Source organism: Chrysochloris asiatica, unplaced genomic scaffold (assembly GCF_000296735.1).
Source record: "Chrysochloris asiatica unplaced genomic scaffold, ChrAsi1.0 scaffold00067, whole genome shotgun sequence".
In the NCBI taxonomy this organism is placed as follows: Eukaryota; Metazoa; Chordata; class Mammalia; order Afrosoricida; family Chrysochloridae; genus Chrysochloris; species Chrysochloris asiatica.
Window position 1 is genome coordinate 15,259,588 of NW_006408585.1, and position 22,979 is coordinate 15,282,566.

At 40.1% G+C, this 22,979-nt stretch overlaps 1 protein-coding gene across 1 annotated transcript in view; it reads right to left on the reverse strand.

Annotated features, from left to right (window-relative positions):
- The window catches only part of CGRRF1 (cell growth regulator with ring finger domain 1), a 27,596-nt gene extending 5,083 nt beyond the window's left edge, over positions 1 to 22,513 (reverse strand). The window contains exons 1-4 of the mRNA XM_006864625.1: positions 22,364 to 22,513; positions 8,060 to 8,199; positions 386 to 563; positions 91 to 238 (exon numbers count right to left, since the gene is read on the reverse strand). Of these exons, the coding sequence (XP_006864687.1) occupies positions 91 to 238; positions 386 to 563; positions 8,060 to 8,199; positions 22,364 to 22,467 (570 nt within the window). The 5' untranslated portion in view covers positions 22,468 to 22,513. The remainder of the gene's footprint in view (positions 1 to 90; positions 239 to 385; positions 564 to 8,059; positions 8,200 to 22,363) is intronic.
- Between the last annotated feature and the right edge of the window lie 466 nt (positions 22,514 to 22,979).

Consider the following 22,979-nt stretch of genomic DNA (forward strand, 5'->3'; position numbering starts at 1 on the left):
ATAGATACACATACATATTTCACCAGAGAAATAAGAACCACCACCTAGATTTCTTATAGGTAACGCCTTAAGAATTCTTGAATTACTTACAATATCGTAAATGTCTCGGCTGTCCTCATCAGCTAGTGTCAACAATGATATGAGTGGATACCGAGATCTGGGCACCGTACCAAAGTCTTCGATCCTGGTATCGCTTGGTAACTGGCAATATATTTCTTCTCTGCTGTCTTTTTTAATACTTTTTTTTTAATGTAAGGGTAAATTGTCACTATTGTCTATGAAACAATAATATGCCAAAATGATCAATAAAAACTAAGCATCCCTTTATTTTATTCTAAAGCCCCATATTTTCATGTGCTAATGGGTAGATCCGAGAAAAGGATACAAATACTGCTCTTGATGGAGGTATTCACTATACAGAACTTCTTCTAGAGCTCGGGGAGTACTTATTCTGAAGCAGTAAACGTGCTTCTGCAGAGCTTCATATAACTTTTGAACACTACACCCCCAGTAGCATGTAAGGAGGCTGTCTTCAAGGCAATCTGTTGTCAAGGTTATGCCAGCTGTAGAAAACAAGAGAGAAAATTACCGAATGTAACTTCTAATACAATTATACACAGTAAATAGCAGAAGCTTCCTATTGGATGCTGGCCAGACTGACAGCAGCTCAAGAAACTCATTAAAGGGCATGTGCCTATAAATGAAGGAACTGGCCTCTACCAACAAAAATAAAAATCTCAGAGTCAGTATAATTTTTTAGCCTTTTCAGTAAACTTACTTTTAGAGGATTATTTATACATATCAATGATGGATCTTCTCCTCCAGCCCTCTCCAAGATCTATTGCAAGAGTTTTCCCATATAGTATAAAAATTAAAATATTGTTCACTAATGCTAATCTCCAGGTCAGTGGTTCAAACCCACCAGCTGCTCTTCAAAAACCCAGTATGGGTTCACTCTGAGTCGGGATCAACTCAACAGCACTTAAACCACAGCAGTACTAAGGAGTCCTGGTAGCATAGTGGGTTAGGTACTGAGCTGCAAGATCAGCAGTTCAAGTCTACCAGCTGCTGCTTTGCAAGAGAAACAGGAGGCTTTTTGTTCCTGTAAAGATGTACAGTCTCTGCAATCCTACATAGCATCGTTGAGTCGGAACTGACTCCATGGCACACCACCACCATTGCTAATCGACCACTCTAACACTGTATATAATCCTAACTACAACCTGTATGCTGAGCAAATAAACCAAGAAGCTGGCTTATATGAAGAAAAACGTGGCATCAGGATTGGAGGAAAACTCATTAACAACCTGAGATATACAGATGACACAACCTTGCTTGCTGAAAGTGAAGAGGACTTAAAACAAACAAAACTCCTCACCACTGGACCAATAAACAACGGAGAAAAGACTTAAGTTGTCAAGGGCTTCATTCTTCTTGGATCAACTATCAGCACTGACGGAAGCAGCAGTCAAGAAATCAAACAACGTATTGCATTAGGCAAATCTGCTGCACAAGACCTTTTGAAAGTGTTGAAGAGCAAAGATGTCAGCTTGAGGACTAAGGTGTGCCTGACCCAAGCCATGATATTTTCAGTAACCTCATATGTATACAAAAGCTGGACAGTGAATAAGGAAGACCGTAGAAGAATTGATGCTTTTGAGTTATGGTGTTGGAGGAGAATATTAAAAGTGCCATGGGCTGCCAAAAGAACCAATGGATCCATTTTGGAAGAAGTGCAGCCAAAGTGCTCGTTGGAGGCCAAGATGGCCAAACTTCGTCTCTCATATTTCAGACATATTGTTAGGAAGGACCAGTTGCTGGAGAAAGATATCATGTTTGATAAGATGGAGGATCAGAGAAAAAAAAAACAAGACGCCCAACAAGATGGATTGGCCAAGTGGCAGCATCGATGAACTCAAGTGTGGCAACAGTAGTGAGGATGGCCCAGGATTGGGCATTGTTTCGTTCTGCTGTGCATAAGGTCGCTATGGGTCGGTACCGACTTGATGGCACCTAACAACAAACAACAAACAAGAACTTGACGGCACTTAACAACAACAACAAGAAACAGTACAGCAGTGTAGAGCTGTCTCCAACAATAGATATATACAACTCCCCAAATCCACAAGATGATCACTAATGTGTAAAAAAAAATGTTTTTTAATTGAGCTTGTGGCACTATAGTATATGCACTAGATTATAACCACAAGGTTCAAAGCCACTCCTTGAAAAACCTATACGGGATCTCTGAGTCAGAACCTGCTTGAGGGCATTCAACAACAGTATTAACATGGAGATCCTGGTGGCTCTGTAGGATAAGCACTGTCACATGGGGATCGCGGTAGCTCTGTAGAAGAAGCACTGGACTGTGAGCCACAAGGTCAGCAATTTGAGTACACCAGTCACTCTCTGTAGGAGAAGATGAGGCTTTCTGCTCCCACAAGGATTTATAGCCTCAGAAACATGATACAGGGTGAAAGCTAACTCAAAGGCACTTAACAACAATGTTAACACACACACAGTGTTAAAATAGACTTCTGTTACACATTTAATGTACCATGTGATACACAAAATTTCCTGAGGGAAGAATGAAAATTACAACCCATGAGGGGTTTACTAGTGATGTCCTTGCTCACTTGTTTGCTTTCAGCATAATACAAGATACACTACTTTGAGGAGACCTGGGTACGTGGATACATAAATTACAAGTAGGCATGTTGTTGTTGTATGCTGTCAGCTTGATTCCAACTCATAACAATACAGAGTTGAACTGGTCCCTAGGGTTCTGTGCCCTTATATTTACAGGCACAGATCCTCAAGCCTTTCTCCCATTAGAGCAGCTGATGGGTTCAAACTGCCAACCTTTTGATTATCTACTTGCTTAGCTACTAAGCTGCAAGGGCTCCTTTAAGTAGGCATATAAATTACATAGTTTTAGTTATTTAACACTGATAGGTTGCTGGGGTTTTTTTAGTGCCATCAAGTCAGTTCCAACTCCTCTTGACCCTATGCAACACAGAACAAAACACTGCTATAGAACTCTAGAACTAGCTGCTCGATATTTCTGTCATATGGCATTTCAAACTCTAGATGTCTGAACTTCATTAAAATTGGTCAAACTGAATTTATCTTTCTTCCAAAACCTCTGTTCTTCCTCCTGTGTTCTTTATCTTGGTTGAGAAAAAAAGTCTATCCATTGAGGACCTAGATTCTTCTTTTTCACCTGTCCTAACCCTACATTTTATAATAAACTTCCTGTTTTTCTCTAATACATTATTCTGTTCCTCAGTATTTCAATTCTTGGTTCATGCTTGCCACACTCTACCTAGAATTTCCCCTGAAGAGGTAAACATCTACTTATCGCTCAAACACAGAGTTAACTCTCCATACTCTTCTTTTAGGGAACTTTCCTGACTACACCTCCCACTTCTGCGTATCTGACCTATCTCATTCTTTATGATGCATTCTATTCTGTATCTACTGATGGCTCAGTATATAACCTAATTTTCCAAGTTAAGAACAAAAACAACCAACTACCATCTATCATTACCATCAACAAAGAAAGCACATTTTATATCAAAATATGCCAAAATACAAAAATTTTGGGTGAGGAGACAGTTGTTCTTCAGGGTAATAACATTAACAGCACTGAGACTTATTACATTCTCCTCATATTTCTCAATTAATTGAAGACCAATTAAAATGGCACTGTATCCTAACAAACGGAACAAGTATCCTAACAAACTTCTCATAATTACATCTGTGATACTTTACTCTTTCCATTTTTAGACACATCTATCTGTGCAATGTTTGTGAATTATTAGGCTTTGTATCTCCAGTTTGCAATCCAATGACTGGAAGAAACAATAAATGCTCAGTAAATGTTTGCTTACAGTCCAAGAAAAAAACAAGACAAAGGTGCTGACTCTCACCATATCTATTTAATATTGTATTAGAAGTCCTAGACAGAGCAATAACACAAGAAAAATAAATTATAGGCATCAAGATTGGAAGAGATGTCTAATTTTATCTCTTATTTATGGATGCAAAGATCCTATGTATAAGACACTGACAGACCATGTATTTCTCAGTTTGTTATACAGTGTTGGCTCATGTGTTCCTGTGATACTGAAAGCTATGCCACCTCTATTTTAAATACCAGCAGGGTCACCCAAGGTAGACAGCTTTCAGCAGAGGTTCTGACTAAGACAGACTAGACTAGGAAGGATGAGAGGCAGGCCACTTCTGAATCATTAGCCACTGAAAAACTTACAAATAGAAGTGAAAAGACAGTTGTTCTTCAAGGTAGTGACACTGACAGCACTTGTGTGATTTAGTGCCAGAAGATGAGCCTCTCAGGTTGAAAAGCACTCAAAAAGTGACTGGGGAAAAGCTGCCTCCTCAAAGTACAGTTAACATTAATGACATGAATGGACCAAAGTTTTCGAGACCTTCATTCTGGTATATGAAATATATGAAGCATGAATCTAGGAAAATTAGAAGTCATCAAACGAAATGGAACACATAAATATCAATATTCTAGACATTAATGAGCTGAAATGGATTGCTATTGGCCATTCTGAATCAGACAACTATATAGTTCACTATTTTGGGAAAGACAAATTGAAGAGGAATGGTGTCACATTCATTGTCAAAAAGAGCATTTCAAGATCTATCTTGAATTACAATGCTGTCTCTGATAGGATAATATCCATATGCCTACAAGGTAGACCAGTTAATACCACTATTATTCAAATTCACACACCAACCCTAAAGGCAATGATGATGAAACTGAAGAATTCTACCAACTTCTAAAGTCTGAAATTAATCAAATATGCAAACAAGATGTGTTGATATCTGGTGACTGGAATGCAAAAGTTAGAAACAAAGAGGAAGGGTGGTTGTTGTTATGTGCCGTGAAGTCGGTTCTGACTCATAGTGACCCTGTACAGGGTTTCTGAGGCTGTAAATCTTCACAGGAGCAGAAAGCCTCATCTTTCTCCCGCGGAACAGCTGGTAGTTTCGAACTGCCGACTGTGAGATTAGCAGCCTTGGAAAAATAGCTTTGGTGATAGAAACATGCTGGAGATCACATGACAGAATTCTATAATATCAACAACTTGTTCATTGCAAATATCTTTAACAACATAAAAAGCAACTACACACGTGGACCTCACCATATGGAATACACAGATTCAAACTGACTACATCTGTGAAAAGAAACAATGGAGAATTGCTAAATGAAAAGACCATCAACAAAGGAAAAGGCAATCAATTGCTCATATGAAAGTTCAGGTTGAATTGAAGAAAATTAAAACAAGTAAAAGAGAGCCAAAATATGACCTTGAATATATCCCACCTGGATTTAAAGATCATCGCAAGAACAGATGTGATACATTAGACATTAATAAATGAAAACCACAAGAGTTGTGGGATGGCATCAGGAACATTATACATCATACATGAAGAAGGCAAAAACACAAGAAAGAAAAGACCAAAATGGATGTTAGAAGAGACTTTGAAACTTGCTCTTGAGCATAGAGAAGATAAAATGACTAGAAGAAATGAAAAAGTAAGAGCTGATTAGGAAAACCTGCTGCAAAAGACCTCTTTAAAAAGTGTTACAGAACAAAGATGAGGACTAAGTTGTGCCTGATACAAGATATGGTATTTCCAATCACCTCTTACTCATGCAAAAGTTGAACAGTGAATAAGGATGACTAGAAAAATCGATGCATTTGAAGAATATTCAAGGTACCATGGACTGTCAGAAAAACAAACAAGTTTGTCTTGGAAGAAGTACTGCCAGAATACTCTTTAGCAGCTCCTTCAACTCTCATACCTTGGACTTTTCAAGGGATCAGTCCCTACAGAAGGACATCAATGCTTGGAAAAGTGGAACACCCCCAACAAGATGGACTGACCCAGTGACAACAACAGTGCACTCACACATAACAATTGTGAGGATGGTGCAAGACTGGGCAGTGTTTCATTGCATGGTGCACAAGGTCTCTATGAGCTGGAACCAACTCAACAGCACCTAATAACAACAACATATATAGAAAATCCCAAAGAGCCCACAAGAAAAATTCCAGAGCTAACAGGAACTTAGCAAAGTTGCAATGTACAAGGCCATCTAACAAAAATTAGTTGGGTTTCTATACAACAACAAAAAGAAATCTGGAAGAGAAATTAGTATAATAATTCCATTTGTAATAGCATCTAAGAGAATAAAATGGAGTCCTGGTGTGGCGCTATAGGGTAAGCACTGAACTGCTTACCACAAGGTCAGTGGTTCAAACCCACCAACAGCTCTTGTGAAAACTGGTTCAAGGTCACTATGATCAAGAACCGACATAACAACAACAAAGAAAATATCTAGGAATAGATCTAATCAAGGTTATGAAGGACATAAATGATAGAAACTATAAAGCATTGCTGAAGGAGATGAAAGAAAAATAGAAAGATGGTCTATGTTCATGGATTGGAAGACTTAAAAATATGTCAGCCTTGAGCATTATGTTCTTCCTGGTATGGTGCTGTCAGATAATGCACTGAACCTCAAGGTCAATTTGAACCACAAGGTTGGTGACTCGAACTCACCCCCTCAATAGCACTTAACAATAACAATATATACATGTGGTACTGTGAATTTATTTGATATGGCTTTCCTAAAGTCTCCTTGACTCCCACCAAATAATTGGGTTGTTGTTGTTGCTAAGTGCCGTCGAGTCAGTTCCAACTCAAAGCGTCCCTGTACAGGGTTTTCAAGGAGCATCTGGTGAGTTTCAACCACCGACCGTGCAATTCAAACAGACCTTACAGTCCAGCCCATTAATCCGCAGTACCACACCAGGGCTTCAATGATTAATTTAAGTGTTAAGTGCAGTCAGTCAAGTTGGTTCTGACCCATAGCAACCCTATATAGGGTTTCCAAGGATTGGCTAGTGAGCTTGAACCGCTGACCTTGTGGTTCAAACCGATTTTGCAGCCCAGCACATTAACCCACAGCACCACACCTGGACTGGGCAGGACCATGCAAATAGAGTGTACAAGACTCTGTAACACTGAGATTAGTTTTGTCATCCCACTAAATTAAAAAGGAGCCACCACAGAAGCAGGAAGATGATTACAGGACTATTAGGAAGAAAAGCCACGAGTGGAGCGCCAGGTCTCTCCTTGGAAAAGCAGCAACAGCAGAGATGGCAGGGTGGAGAGAGACAGCTACTGTGGGCTTCCTGGCCCATGGACCAAGTAAAGCTGAGGATCTAGAGGCAACAGAATGGCATGCAGAATATGCCCTTTGGCATTTATAGACTGACTAAAGAAAATTGGTAACACTTGACTGAGCAAGGCAGAGGTTGAGGCTAAGGGGCCACGTGCCTGAGAAGCCAAAGATAAGAGCAAGGTTTGGCTGCAGTACAACAGAGACGAGGCATTCCTGATTGGAGAACTGCTGCCTCCTGAATGGTTTCTGATCCTGAACTGTATTGTTCACTTCCTTAATAAATCCCACAATCATGAGAATTGTTCCAGAGTTTTGTATGGCTCCTGCAACAGATTATCAAATCCAGCAGAGAAGTAATGAGGCTGTGGGCGGGACGGTAGGTGTCAGAATAGGGTAATGAAGAATGTAGGGTGGAGGCATGTCTGACCTCCACCGCAAAGGAATCGGCCTTGGGTTGATTGTGAGTTTGACTCTCCTTCCCCCTTATGAAGCCAGAAGAAATCAGACATGCCCTTGACACCATTTTTGCAATATGGGATAAAATTAATAATAGTTAACTCAAAGATTAGACAGGGACCTTAGGCAGTGGTGAATTTATGTTGATGGACAAGGAACACGTCAGACAAGGAGAATGAGAATGGGTGCACAACTTGAATCAGTGTCGCTAAATGGTACATGTAGAAAATACTGAATTGGTGTGTTTTTGCTGCCTATATTGTCAACAATAAAACTTAAAACTTAAAAAAATAAAGAGACAGACAAAGAAAGTAAGAAGGCTGAGAAAGGGCATACAATGACAGTAAAATCTTTGGAAAATAATTAGCCACTAACTTGTGATTGAAGCTGAAGATGGGTTGGTGATCTCTAAGCCGAAAGGATTTTTGACTTGTCTCATTTGCTTTTTGAAAACTCTTGTGCTGAACTGGGTCTCTTCTGAATTTCTTAGTATTACTGGAAAATCCCAACCAAACCTGAAGACAGGTAAAAATAAAATATAATTCAAACAAATGTTACAACTGTGTGTTATACTCATTAACTATTCCTTTGACTATGTTTCACAAAAAGATGACAAATTACCCTCTATAATTATATTCCACAATTAATAAAGGAAGGGTAGATGGTCCAAAGAATTGCAATATATTGTTCAGCTGGTTTTTAAACACAATCTTGAAAACAAAGAGTTTTATTATTAATATTATTGTTACTGACAAAGGAATACAATGATTATCAATAAATTATACTTGATGTCAATAAAAACATCTAACTATGAATTAAGATTTTATGAAAAACTATATATTTAATATACAGACTATTTTATATCATTTATGAGATAAACTAAAAACACATAGTACTTCATTTTTATATTACATTTTCTACTTCTAAATTTCATGCAAAAATATAATCTCTGACATGTATACTGAACAGATTTTAAAGGAGAATAAATGAGACTAAACGCAATTCCTGGTAAAATTAAACAGCAGCTATATTTACTCAATTTAAATATAAAAACCGTACCCCCAAAAAAAATACATGCCCAGTTAAACCAGGGGATTTCAGGTAAAGATAGCACAGGTTACATTCATATTTTGATGCACCACTTTCTCTCCAAGCACATAGCAATGACAGATAATATATATATATATACAATGAAATGCACAAACTGTGATGTATTTGTACAAAATAGTAATATTCAACAACAAAAAGGAACATACAACTGATCCAACTGCATGCATGGACCTCAAAAACACCATGCTGTGCAAAACAGGTCTGATTTCACATCTATGAAATTCTAGAGTAAGCAATTATTCTACGGGAATAGTTGGGAAAGGGCGCACAGGAGCTTTCAGCTGTGGCAGCAGTGATCTGGACCCTGATAGAGGTTTGAGCTGTATAGGTTTGTACAGATTTATTATTAACACACAACTTAAGGCACATTCAAGAAGCGTTCATCTCACGGTATCTCAAAAAGAATGAAGGAAAACTATAAACAAATACTGACTTTCAATTATAAGCAATGCTGAGACACTAAGGTAAATTCGGTATACAACTTATTTTTAAGCATATGAAAACATAAAACGGACAGAAGGATGGGTGAACAGACACATACGCAATCGAGAAATTATAGGAAATAGGAAATATCAGTCGTAGAACCTAAATAATGAACACAGTAATATTTACTGTATTCTTTCAAATTTTCTGTGTCTGAAATTTTTCCTAATAAACTATTAGAAAAGAGATACAGCTAAGTTCAAAGGCAAAGAAATATCTGAAAAGCAAAAGAAAATGTGATTGTGGCTGATGTCAAGGTTTGATGAGTTTTTTAATACAAATCCCTCAATGTTAACATCACTTATCCTACTTCCTTTCTGTGTTTCCATTCTTCCTTCTTTCCCCACCTTTCTGAATTTTGTCCTTAGGTAAATGCTGCCCTTTTGATCTTGAGTGGCTGACCCTTCTATGGTGTATATACCTCACTGTGTTGTTGTCCTCCCAACATACGTATCTATTGCTTAGCTGAAAATTGAGCCCTGGGGGTGAGTTTAGTCCCAGACCTGAAGGGTCACCAATAAGGGGAAGTGAGGGAAAAACAGCAATGAAGGTGCGAGCTAAGCCCTACAACGTTCAATAGACTCCTATGAACCCGGCTGGAGACCTGGTTGGCCAGCAGTGTGGCAAGACCTGGGGACTCTTGGTCCCAGAGTCAGTGACATAGCCACAGAGGACTAGAGTGGAGAGTGACATGTCCAGCTGGTAAGAAGCAAGGGCATATGCACAAGAACACCCACACTTGCAGATAAAATACCCACTTTACCTGGCTTCAATGAATGGATGATCAGAGCTCAACTAGACAAAGAAAGAAGAGGACAAAAAGAGTGATACAATTTGATGAACTTGACCTACACCTATGGATGCAGTAGATCAAAAGAGGGAACAAATCTTTACAGCAAGGATCACTCCCACACCCTCCACACACAGACAGGGATGGGGCACTTGAACATTGGCTACCCAAAATGGAGGGGCTACAAAGGCAAAAAGTGACTGGGTTACAAGCTTTCAAGAGGGAACCTAGATCCAGAGGGCATGAAGATAGAATCTCCATTGAGTAATATCCAATCTGTCTAGGTGGGACTAATGAACGGAGATGCAGATTGGCCTCTTGTGATACAATGGTAAATAACTGTTATCAGGACTGATTGTGAGGGTTGGAAATGTAAAGGTAGATGTTTTGTAGCAAGGAGAGGAGTGATTAACTTTGCATTCTAGGAGCGGAGGTCCCTGGGACCATCAAGGGAGAAGAACAGAGTGCAGGACCCTACCGAGAGAAGCAGTTACTCCAGAGATGGAGGCAGAGAAGATGACATGGAGAGATGGAGCAGCTGGGGACTTTAGATCCAAAGAGGGAGAGTGACTGTGTGCTGAAGACCTGGGGGGTACTGGGGAAGGATTGCATGGAGGGGATTGTTAACCATGGCAATGAGATGATGTACGATAGAATGAATGTAAAACTAATGTTCTCCCAGAGAGGGAGAGGGACTACTGGGAAGCAGGTGTGCAGGGTATATACCCTTTACTTGGTTGATGATGTATTATCTTTTTGATGTGTTGCTGGATTCTGTGGGCTAGGATTTTGTTGAGAATTTTTGCATCTATGTTCATGAGGGATATTGGTCTATAATTTTCTGTCTTAGTGACGTCCTTCCCTGGTTTTGGTATGAGGGTTATGCTTGCTTCATAAAATGTATTAGGAACTTTTCCATCCTCCTCTATCTTCTGGGATAATTTGAGTAGAATTGGTGACAGCTCTTCCCTGAATGTTTGATAGAACTCACCAGTGAAGCCATCTGGGCCTGGACTTTTTTTGGTTGGGAGTCTTTTCATTACCTGATCAAATTCTTTTGATATGGGTCTGTTCAGGTTTTCTGCTTCACTGTATGTACGTTTAGGTTGGTTGTGTTTTTTCTAAAAATGTATCCATCTCTTCTAAGTTTTCAAATTTGTTGGAGTACAACTTGTCACAGTATTCTGTTATTATCCTTTTGATTTCCTTTGGTTCCATTATGACATCACCCATGTGGTTTCTAATGTATGTTATTTGTGTCTTCTCTGTCTTTTCTTTTGTTAGGTTTGCCAATGGTCTGTCAATTTTGTTAATCCTTTCAAAGAAATAGCTTCTTGTCCTGTTGATTCTTTCTATAGTTTTTCTGTTTTCTATCTCATTTATTTCTGCTCTAATCCTTATTATTTCTTTTCTTTTGGTGGCTGTAGGTTCCCTCTGTTGGTCTGTTCCTAATTGTTGTAGATGCTGTGTTAATTTTGGTTCTTCTTTTTGGATGTGTGCATTTATTGCAATAAGTTGTCCTCTCAGCACCACTTTTGCCATGTCCCAAAGATTTTGGTATATTGTGTTTTCATTCTCATTTGTTTCTAGGAACTTTGTGAATTCACATTTAATTTCTTCTACTACCCAGTCGCTTTTCAGCAAAGTGGTATTCAGTTTCCATGTATCTGACTTGATTTCCTTGGTCTTCCTATTGTTGATTTCTAATTAGATAGCATTGTGGTCTGAGAAAATGTGGGAAAGTATGAAGAAAAGCAGACTTCAAGAATCTTGCCCACTACTATGAATATTGTGGATACTGTCTTCAAACCTTTGATTCTTTAAACTTGTAAATATTTGTGTATATCTGTATTCGATTTATAGCAAAAACATTTCCCCATGGAATTACAAATTTTAAAAGAAATATTTATTAGAAAATTTGAGATAGTTCACTATGTAGAAAAGAACAAACAATAATTTAAAAGAAAGCCACCCCATCCAGGTTTAGAACATTAGTAAATACTTTACCATATTTGCTGCAAATTGTTTTCATTTTTTTAAGTTTTTATTGTGAATTGGGTGAAGGTTTACAAAGTCAATCAGTTTCCCATTTAACACTTCATATCCATTTTGTCACTGATTCCAAGCTTTAGAATGAATCTTCACTTATCCCACTTCCTCCCTGTGTTTCCCATTTCCATCCATCCTTCTTTCCTAACCCTTCAGTACTTTAGGAAGAAGTTGCCCTTTTAAACTCAATGATTGATTATTCTAAGGAGTGTGTTAACACCCTAACAGTTCCTCTCACAGACTAGAGTTTGACTGAAAATTGAGCCATGTGCAAGTTCAGTTCCAGACCTGAAGGGTGACTAAGGGCCATAGTCTTAGGGTTCCTCTAGTCCCTGTCCTACTAGTAAGCCTGCTCTTTTGTATGATTTTGAATTTGTATCCGTATTTTTCTCCCATCTATCCAGGATCTTTTCATGTAATCTCTTTCTGAACAGGTGGTATTGGTAGCTGGGTACCATCTAACTCTTCTGATCTCAGGGTTAAGGCGACCAATGGTCACGTGGTCCAGTAGTCACTGGACAAATTGTTGCCATGCATCTTTGATTTTCATTATTCTTCTTTCCTCTGAATGGGGAGAGGCCAATAGTTACATCTTACATGTCTGCACGATTCTTTAAGATCCCAGTCGCTCCTCACTGGCACAGGATGGATACATTGTCTTTACAGACTATGTAATGGCAATGGACTTGCGTGTCTCCCAAGACTAAGATCCTGAGTCCCCAGTCATAGTGACTTCTTCCCTTCAAGGTGAGTGGTTATGTCTAAGTGGTTTTCATAGCTTTGCCAGATGGATGCTCTACCATATTCATGGACATTTATGCTACATAGTTATTTACACATGGAGAATATCGTCTGTCACACCTATTTAGACTCCTGGGTACAATCCCACTCTTCCTCCCATACCTGCTCAGCCATGGAAGCTTGGAATAAATTATCTGAGGTGTGAAAGAGTGCTTTTCTTTACCTACAGGCTACCTGGCCCAGCATCACATCAGGATTTGACAAAGCATAACCATTAGTAAAGGAAATTCCCATCTGTCCTTCTCATCATTCTGCCTCATGCTTAATCTTGGTTCTGTATTTCCTAATATCCTAAGGCCCTGATTTGGCTCATGTCCAAAATTTTCAATTAATATTATGAATCTTTCTCAATCTTTGGCCTTTTTCCCCAAAAAACCTTTTTCCTTATTTAAACTATTTTACTATAAAGGATAACAGACACACAGTTCAGTGAATTAGACAGTCATTGGTATCTATAACTGTATATTTAGTTTACCTGTTTTTAAATTTTATACAGATGAATACTTTTATCTGTGTATACTTCAGTCTCCTAGTACATGCATTATGCTTGTAGATTTATTTATGATGCTATAGTTCATTTTGGTGGCTATAACTTTTTCTCTTACTTATTCATTCTACTCTTAAAGAGCATTTATCTTCATGTTTTGGCAATTATACATTCTTAAATGAATATTCTCATACAAGTCTCTCAGTACACAAATATGTATGTAGGTACACACCTGCAAATGGAATTGCTGAGCCAAAGGTCTGTGCTTCTTCAACTTTAGTGGATAATGCTAACAATTTTCTTTATGGCAATATCAATTTATACTCCCACTACAAAGAATGACTGTTTCCCTTGCTTCACATCCTTGTCAATACATTGTTAGTCATCTTGTTAAGTTGTGTGGTGACAATGAATTACAGTTTTCATTTACATTTTCCTAATAAGCACATTTTCCTATGTTTATTGCTACTTGGTTATCTGTTTATGTGACCGCCCTTTTCAAGGCCCTTGCTAATTTTTCTATTGGTCTTTGTGTTTCTTATTAATTTACAGAAACTCTTTGTATGTGTGAATATATTTTCTGCCATCCTACATGTTGCATTTCACTCTCATAATGATAATTTTTGATGAACAGAGTTGTTAATTTTAACAAAGTTTTCAAGCTTTTCCTTTTAGGTTAATGCATTTGCTCTGCCTTTTCATTACTGTATATGGATTCTGTCTTAACATTGTTACAGTTCTGAACTACCGTTGTATACATTTTTGATACTCCCATCCTCTTAAAGGAGCAGCCTGCACCTATCAGGGTTCTAGGGCCATATTTAACTTTGCCAGCACTGTTCCCCTGAGATCCATATGCTTGAAATGAAAGGGGAAAGACACTGTGACATCACTGTCTGAGCACACCTCTTGTTCTAAATATTATGCTTAAATTAGTCTTAAGATCAAGTTTGCTGGTTTTTGTTTGTTTGGGTTTTGGGAGCTTGGATACACTGATTTATGTTAAGCGTTCAGTCTAGTATAATAGTAATCTTTTTCACATTTACCTCAACACCAACATACCTGATTCAATGTGAATTTACTGATTTTTATACATAGATCAACAACTTTTATAGTTTCAACTTGCTTGATATGAACCGATGCTTCAATTTTTAGCATATTACTGAAAAACCAATATGCAGAAACTATTCTGAATAAGGTTAAAAATTGGAGACCAGTTGAACGACTGACTATCTGTAATTGGTGCTAACAGATGGTTCTATAAAATCCTATTGATTCTGCAAAATTCTATAACCCTAGTGACATTTCTCCTGCCTCCATTCTTACAGCAGGCCTTTTCTATACTTTAAACCAGGCAACTGAATAAAGACGTCGAAGGCCACTGTATCTGATCATGCCTGACAGATCTTTAGAAGGAATAGGAAATCGACAAGTTGTGGAACATTTTCAATGAAATTCCATCTTTATCTTTTCCACTCAAAGTAACTTTGGCACTGCTAATGTGCAATACTGGAGTCCTCATGTGGCACTGTGGGTCAGTGTGCTGGACTGCAAAGTCATTTGAACCACAAAGTCAGCAGTTCAAGCTCACCAGCCGCTCCTCGGAAACCCTATGCAGGGTCACTCTGGGTTGGAACCAACTTGATGGCACTTAATAACAACAACAACAATGTGAAATACTAAGTAAATGTATCTTAACATTCACTGCTTTGTCTTTTATATACACTTAATCTCAATTTTTTTCTTGAAGAGTATTTTGTATTCTCTTTACTGGTATGATTGTACAGTTAATCCTCTCTTTCTTTAATTCTGGGCTTTCTCAGTTTTTCACTGCAGTTGTCTTATAATTCTTCAGTTTCCAGACAGCAGTAACCTATGGACTTCCAGCTCTGTTACAAATTTTTCAAATATCCTATAAAATGTCTTAGCCTGAGTCAGTAGCTGAGTCAGTAGAAGTGGCCCCCCTTTTTCTTGTTTTTGGAGTGTCATAGAGGTCCCTCATGAATAAAAGTTACTTTGAGGCTAGAGTTTCGGGCACAGAAGTAAACAATTCCTATCACCTCTTCAGTCTTGAGTTCTACAGAAAACACACAAGCAGCTGTTAATCTGGGCAGTCAGCTCTCCTGTGCAAGCTCCCAAGGACAGAGGAGCTAATGACCTCACAGCCTAGCTGGACACCGAGACTGGACCAACATGTAAAACTCATTCACCGGAAAATCCTTGGTGGGGAAAAATGCTGTCTTGGGGGGACTGCTGTGCTCACAGTATGACTGAGAAATGACTCTGCCTCTAAAATTTGACGCCTTAAATTGTAGGGGGAAAAGGGGGCTACTTGAAAAAAAACGGTGATCTTAAAAACCTCTACTAAACTCTGAAATACTATTTCTATCAGTTTTGTGTTTCCTTTTAGGTTGTAATAAGAAGATTCTTGTCAATGTCGGTGTCATGTAGCTTACCCTCTAGACAAATACAAGTACTTATAATCTATAGAATGGTTTTTCTTTACACTTGTCATCAACCTCATCATACATACAACCTACTGTACTTGACAAGTGAGGTATCAGAAGTTGAGATCAATGTATTGTAGACAGGGTCAACAGGAAACAGAAATTAAACAAAGAATTTAATTAACATAAGTAATTGTTAAACAAGTACTCGAGAACTGAAAAGGAAAGATGAGGACACTCAGGTACCTTAGCAGGAAGTAGTTACCATTGCTAGGGCTGGGGAAACAAAGGAAAGAGACTGAGATGACAACTTAGAAGCTTAGAGTAAGGATACCCACCCACCCCACCCACCCCCACGAGGTGGCACTCAGACTTTGGTAGACAGAGTGCCAGCCAGCAGGTACTGGTATCACTGAAGGAATTCAAGAAGGCTGGTTGTAGGTGTGAGGAATAACTAAACTGCTGCTATTTGAGCCAGCTGACACTACTGCAGTAATGCAGACCAGAAATGGAAATGTTCCTTCCTCCTCCTCAGCCTTCTAACCTCTTTTTCTAGCACTAGTTGCTTCTTGGAAACCCTATACAGGGTCACTATAAGTCGGAACCAACTCAAAACCATGTAACAACAACAACAGCATTCGATAGTGGCAGAGACTTACAGGGAGCCACTAGCAAAACAGTGAAGTGCAAGGGTCAAAACACTGTAGCTGGAAGGCTGGAAGATTGAGTCCACCAAAAGAAAAGCCTGGTCATCTACATCTGAAAAATGAACCACCAAAAACGCTGTGGACACAGGTCTACTCTGGCCCACCTGGGGTTGCTATGAGTCAACACCAACTCAAAGACAACTGGTATAACAAGTGTTGTTGTTGTTGTTATGTGCCATAACAAGTGTAGTCAAAGAGAAATGTGGTTTGCAAAGTCTCTGCCCCTAAGGTACATATGGATCTGGAGTATCTGTGCTGCAAGGCAACTACCCAGGTCAGATTTTTAAGCAAGGAAGGGTTATTTTTCTCAGACATGAGACAGGCTGCCTCCACCAATCAGAGAGGCTTGGAGTGACTGGAATTTCAAGATTCTCAGCTTTGTCCAAGTCTACCTGGATGTCCTCATTCCAAATCTCAAAGTTCTATTTCTTCCCAGTATCCTAAATGAGACACTGACAAGGTTGTATAATCCGACTGCCAGCACAATTTAAACTATGCTCCATTTTTATTAAGGCTGGCCCTGTGGTGGTGGTTATGTGCTGTGGAGTCGGTTCTGACCCATAGCGACCCTGTACAGGGCTTCTGAGGCTGTAAATCTTTACGGGAGCAGAAAGCCTCATCTTTCTCCCACGTAACAGCTGGTAGTTTCAAACTGCTGACCTTGTGGTTCGCAGCCCAATTCGTAACCACTATGCTACTACAGCTACATGAAATAAACTGATTTTGAATCACTGTAGAAGTCTTGGTGTGGTTCTGTAGTACAAAGCACAGGACCACAACGTCGTCTTGAACCCTGAGGTCAGCAGTTCAAACCTATCAGCCACTCCTTGAAAACTTTATACAGCATTGCAATGAGTCAGAATAGACTCGACAACACTTAACAACAGCATAGCAACTCTCTGATTTTCAAAGACTTGAGTAGAGTGTTTAAAGATGCGGAATTACGGTTTTCTTCCTGTCAGTACTCCAGTGAATTCAGAAGCAATCATCCTAATGCTCTCTCAGTCTCTGTGGCCAGCATTACTACCTTCACAGTCAAGTGGGCCAGCCACTCGACCCAAGACACCTGTTTCAGAAATCATTTCATCACAATCAACCAAAAGTAATAATTTGATAAACTATGATATGACTGCATGCCACGGACTTGTTGTCCCATGATGACATGACTTAGAATCTTGTTTTCCCATGAAGACATGACTTAGTCAACCCCAAATTCCATCTTTGAAGATTTCGTTTCCAGGATCTCATTCCTGGAATTTTAAACCAGAACCTGTCATTTTAACAGAGATATAAAAAATGTTAACCAGACACTGAAGAACTCAAAAGGCAAAAAGGAATCACTGAGTATCAAAGAATAGGAACAGCAGGAGGCAGCTACCACTCTGAGGACCAGGAAAAAAAGAGAATTGCTTCAGCTTTAGAAATATGGAGGAGGGACCGAGATCTGGGGAGAGCATACTAGTATCTTTAAGAAGGGAATTGGGGGCAATGAGGCTGGTTCTGGGTAAGCATAAGCTATAAACTGGAACAACTGCTCCACTGAGGCCAACTGTTACTGCAGAATGAGGCACTATAGTGGTGGAGAGGCAGACAAGAAAAGGAAAAGAACAGGAAGTGACAAGTGACTAGGAAGTGGCACCCTCTTCTAGCTTTCCAATGCCCCTCCACATCAGCAAAGCCTCTCAGACAGCCGCTGTCAAAGGAAACATGTGGTTTAGAGGTTTGGCCCAGCATCACAATACAGAGTGTCCGAGGGCAGTTTGAAGCCAGCTGAGAGACAATAGCCCCAAGAGTAGCTGCGGACTCAAGATTCCTGATTATTTATACCTCTTAAAGCATGAATATGGCAATTTGAGCTCCATTTTGCCCAGTGCCTGGCAAAAAGCAAGTGCTTAACAAAAGCAAGCTATTGCTTGGAGCATGTTCACAGAATCCATCACATAGTTCAACAGAAATACCATACTTCCAGTCCCATGAGCCTCTGCTTCTGCTTTTGGGATTTCAGTAAGCAGATGTTCCTGCTCTGTCTTCACTCCCACACAGTAAGGGTGGATAAGGGAAGCAGTCATGGAAAAAAGAAATGGGAAGGAATCTCAGAGTGTACTGAGGCTATAAAAACCATGACAGAGAAGACTGATGACCAACAGAGATTATATTCTGAGATAACAAATAAAGACAACCCCAAAATTGTGAGCTTAGACATCCTTCAAACATGGAACTGAACCCACCCACAGAATCAACTTTCAGCCAGACAATAGACAGTCCTGTAAAGTGAATAAGAACACCAGGAGCAATCAACCACAGGGGACTAAAAGGGTAGCACTTGTCCAAAAATAAAGCTCAGAAGGCAGCTGGTGAGCTTGAACCACTGATCTTGCAGTTCAAAGGGCTTTGCAGTCTGCTGGCGCATTAACCCACATCGCACCAGGACTTCACCTGGACTTCTAGCCTTTGGAAAAGTCACAGAGTGGCGAGGCAATCAATAAATTTTCAATCCAAGTCTTAAACTTGACAGAGTCAGGATTTAAACCTGAGTCTGTTGGACTCCTAAAACTGTCTCTTAACAGCTACAAAACATGAAATTCCTGACTACTCTCCAACCACAGGTGGAGTTCTACCACTATTATCAGTAAGGGCTTCATTCATTTCCCTCTTCCCAATACTCCAGATAAATCTAAGCTGATTTCAAATAAAAATTTGAACATATACTGCAATTATCAACTGTTGTTACTTAAGAGCCCTCAAGTCAGTTTCAACTCATCGCGCCCCTGCGCACAACAGAACCAAGCACTGCCCAGTCCTGTGTCAGCCTCACAATTGTTACGTTTGAGACCGTTGTTGTTGCCACTGTGTCTATCCATCTCGTTGGGGGTCTTTCTCTTCTTCGCTGACCCTCCACTTTACCAAGCATGATGTCCTTCTCTGGGGAGTGATCCCTCCTGATAATATGTCTATAGTACTCACCATCCTTGCTTTGAAGGAGAATTCTGGCTGTACTTTTTCCAGCACAGATCTGTTTGTTCTTCTGGGAGTCATTAGTCCTTTCAATAGTCTTCTCCAACACCATACTTCAAATGCATCAATTATTCTATGGTCCTCCTGTTTTGTCCTTCACTATCCAATTTTCACACACTTATGGTGTTTTGGAGCTCTGGTAAGCGTAGTGGTTACGAATTGGGCTGCTAACCTCAAGGTCGGCAGTTCGAAACTACCAGCCATTCGTGGGAAAAAGATGAGGCTTTCTGCTCCCGTAAAGATTTGCAGCCTCAGAAACCCTATGCAGGGTCACTATGAGTCGGAACCAACTCCATCGTACTTAACAATAACAATGGCATTTTGAGTCTTGGTGTGGCACTGAAGGTTAATGAGCTATACTGCACAGTTGGTTTGAACTGCAAGATTGGTGGTTCAAGCTCACCAGTCGCTCCTTGGAAACTCTCTAGAGGGTCGCCATGGGTCGGAACCCACTCAGTGCCACTTAACATGGTATTTGAACTCTTGGTGTGGCACTGTAGGATCAGCACTGAACTGCGAACCACAGACTGGCAGTTCAAACCCACCAGCTGCTCCTTGGAAACCCTATACAGGGTCGTTATGAATAGGAACCAACTTGATGGCATTTAACAACAACAATGAGGCGTTTGACTATACCAAGGCATGGGTCAGGTGCCCCTTAGTCTTCAAACTTTAAAGAGGTTTTGTGTAGCAGACTTGCTTAATACAATATATTGTTGATTTCTAGAATGCTGCTTCCATGAGAGTTGATAGAGGATTCAAGCAAATTGAAGTCTTTGACAACTTTAATCTTTTCTCCAATTATGTTATGTATTGGTCCAGTTTCATGTTTATTTTCTTTATACTAAAGGTTTCGGTCTTTGATCTTTATGAGTAAGTATTGCAATCCTCTTTGCTTTCAGCGAGCAAAGTTGTATCATCAGCACATCGCAGGTTGTTAATGAATCTTCCTCAAATTTTGATGCCATGTTCTTCTTCATATAAACCAGTTTCTCGGATTATTTGCACAGCACACAGATTGAATAAGTACAGTGAAAGGCTACAACCCTGGTGCACACCTTTCCTGATTTTAAACCATTCAGTATTTCCTTGTTCTGTTCAAATTTACAAGTTCCTCAGGAGCACAATTAAGTGTTCTGGAATTCCCATTCTTCGAAATGTTATCCACAGTTTATTATAATCCACACATTTGAAAGCCTCTGCATACTCAATAAAGCACAGATAAATGTCTTTCTGGTATTCTCTGCTCTCAGTCAAGATCCATCTTATGTCAGCAATGCTACCTCTAGTTCAACGCCCACTTCTGAATCTGGCTTGAATTTCTGGTAGTTCTTTGTCAATATACTACTGTGATCATTTTTAAATGATCTTCAGCAAAATTTTACTTGCATATGATACTAATGATATTGTTCAATGATATCTACATTCGATGAGTCACCTTTCTTTCGAGTGGGTCCAATCAGTTAGCCAGGTAGCTGTCTTACAAATTTCTTGACATAGCACCTCCAGTGATACATCAAGAATAGAACTGACCACAGGACTCAGCAGTGCTTTAAATATATATATGAAACCAAAGTGTAATTTTCAACTCATTTTACAGTTTGCTATACTCATTGACAAGTTCTCTTAACACCCCTCTGTTCATACTGTGTTCTCCTCAATGTTTTCTCTTTTCTACTATACACATTCTAGTCCATTTATTTTTCAAAATACTCATTCTTAAAATTTCAGCGGCCATTTTCAAAGTGTTGAGTTCTGTTTAGGGCAGCGTCCCTGTTCTGTTCATTAAACTTCCATACATTGATATGGGCTGGGGAAATGAATGGATAGAAAGCATTCCTCTATTCATTTCTCTCTCAGCCTACAGAAAAATAAAAAAATCAGCTACTGTCCCTCCCCTCAGCAGAACCACTGACCTCTTTAGGCCACAGTTGTTAATCTACCCATTTAAAACTACTGTTCCATCCATTTGGAACCACCATCTTCTCAAAAGGGACTTTGGAAACTGCAGCTTAGGGGGGAAAAAAACACGACTGTGTTCTAGTAGGACAGTTTCAACTAGTTCCCTCGTATTTATTGATAAGGTTTCTCTAAACATGATACAGTGACATCTCCTCAAGAGAGAAACTTTAGAATTTCTGAGCTAAAAGCTCAAGGAAGACCTAACCAGTCTATTCTTTTTGACTCAAAAAAGTAAACTGTACCCATTAGTGTAAGTAATCTCTAGGCTCTCTTTCAACTCTAAAATTATGATTTCATAGTTCTATCGACTAAATTATACTTCGAAATACACGTAGAAACCATTTAAGTTCTCAAATGGTAAAAAGAGCTCAGTTACAAATTACCCAGAAAGAGCTACGGCCAAAGCCTGGCTCAGGCCAGCAGCACAAGGCAACCCTGTTACCGTCCAGTTCCAAGGCCCCGAGGCACATTTGTGCACTGTGTGCAGGTGACCGATTCACTTCGTGTACAGAATACGCAGTAGGCGCCAATCCGGAACTGAAGCCCGGCTGCTTTATGACTTGGAAACAAAGCTAGGTCAGACACCCCAGTCCAGCACTACCACAGATGCCCGCAGCAATGGGGACGGACGGAAGTGTAGGGCGGTGACGCAGGTGAGGTGTCTACCTTGTTTTCCTCCCGGGACCAGCTGGAACCCAATGGCAACCCTTGGTACGAGCTCCTGTAGCCCCAGACAACCTCAGTCTCCCCCTCCCCACCGGCGCCCCATTCCAGTGCGCTCCCTTACCCCTGTATCTGCCCCTTTGCCCCTATCCCTGGGACACTTACCGTCCCAATACCAAGCCGGTGGTCACAATGAAGCAGGTAAAGACCACTGCGATGTAGACAAGAGGGGAGTATTCATAGAGCGTCGCTAGAAAGACCGCAGCCATCAGAGTACTTTTCTGGACTGAGCGGAGAACCAGGCGCCCAGCCCAGCACGCTCTGCCTAAGTAAGACACTACGGTGTCCCACAGTGGACAAACTTATAGGTCCGCACTCGCCTGGGGTTCTGGTAGGCTAGACGTCGCGGTAGCCCCACGCCGCGGGAGCCAATGTGCCAATTACGGACACAGTTTGTAAGACGAGCCACGCCCCTCTCGCTCCTTAGGGACCAGGGCTCCCACCGCCCAGGACTCCAGGGAATTGGCACCCTGCGAGGAACGTTTTAGTGAAATCTGTACTGATAGTCATCTTTTCTGCCAGCAAATTCCAAACTGGAGCTAACTCCGTCCAAGATTAGGTAAAATGCAGTCTTTCTAATGCCATAGACAGACACTTCGAAATCCTCCGGCACCGATTTTAAATCCTGAAACATTGTGGATTGGAGCTAAGGCAACACTGAGGGGAGGAAGAGAGTCTGCATCTTGGGTTCTATAAAGTGAAATACTCCTACACCTATCCT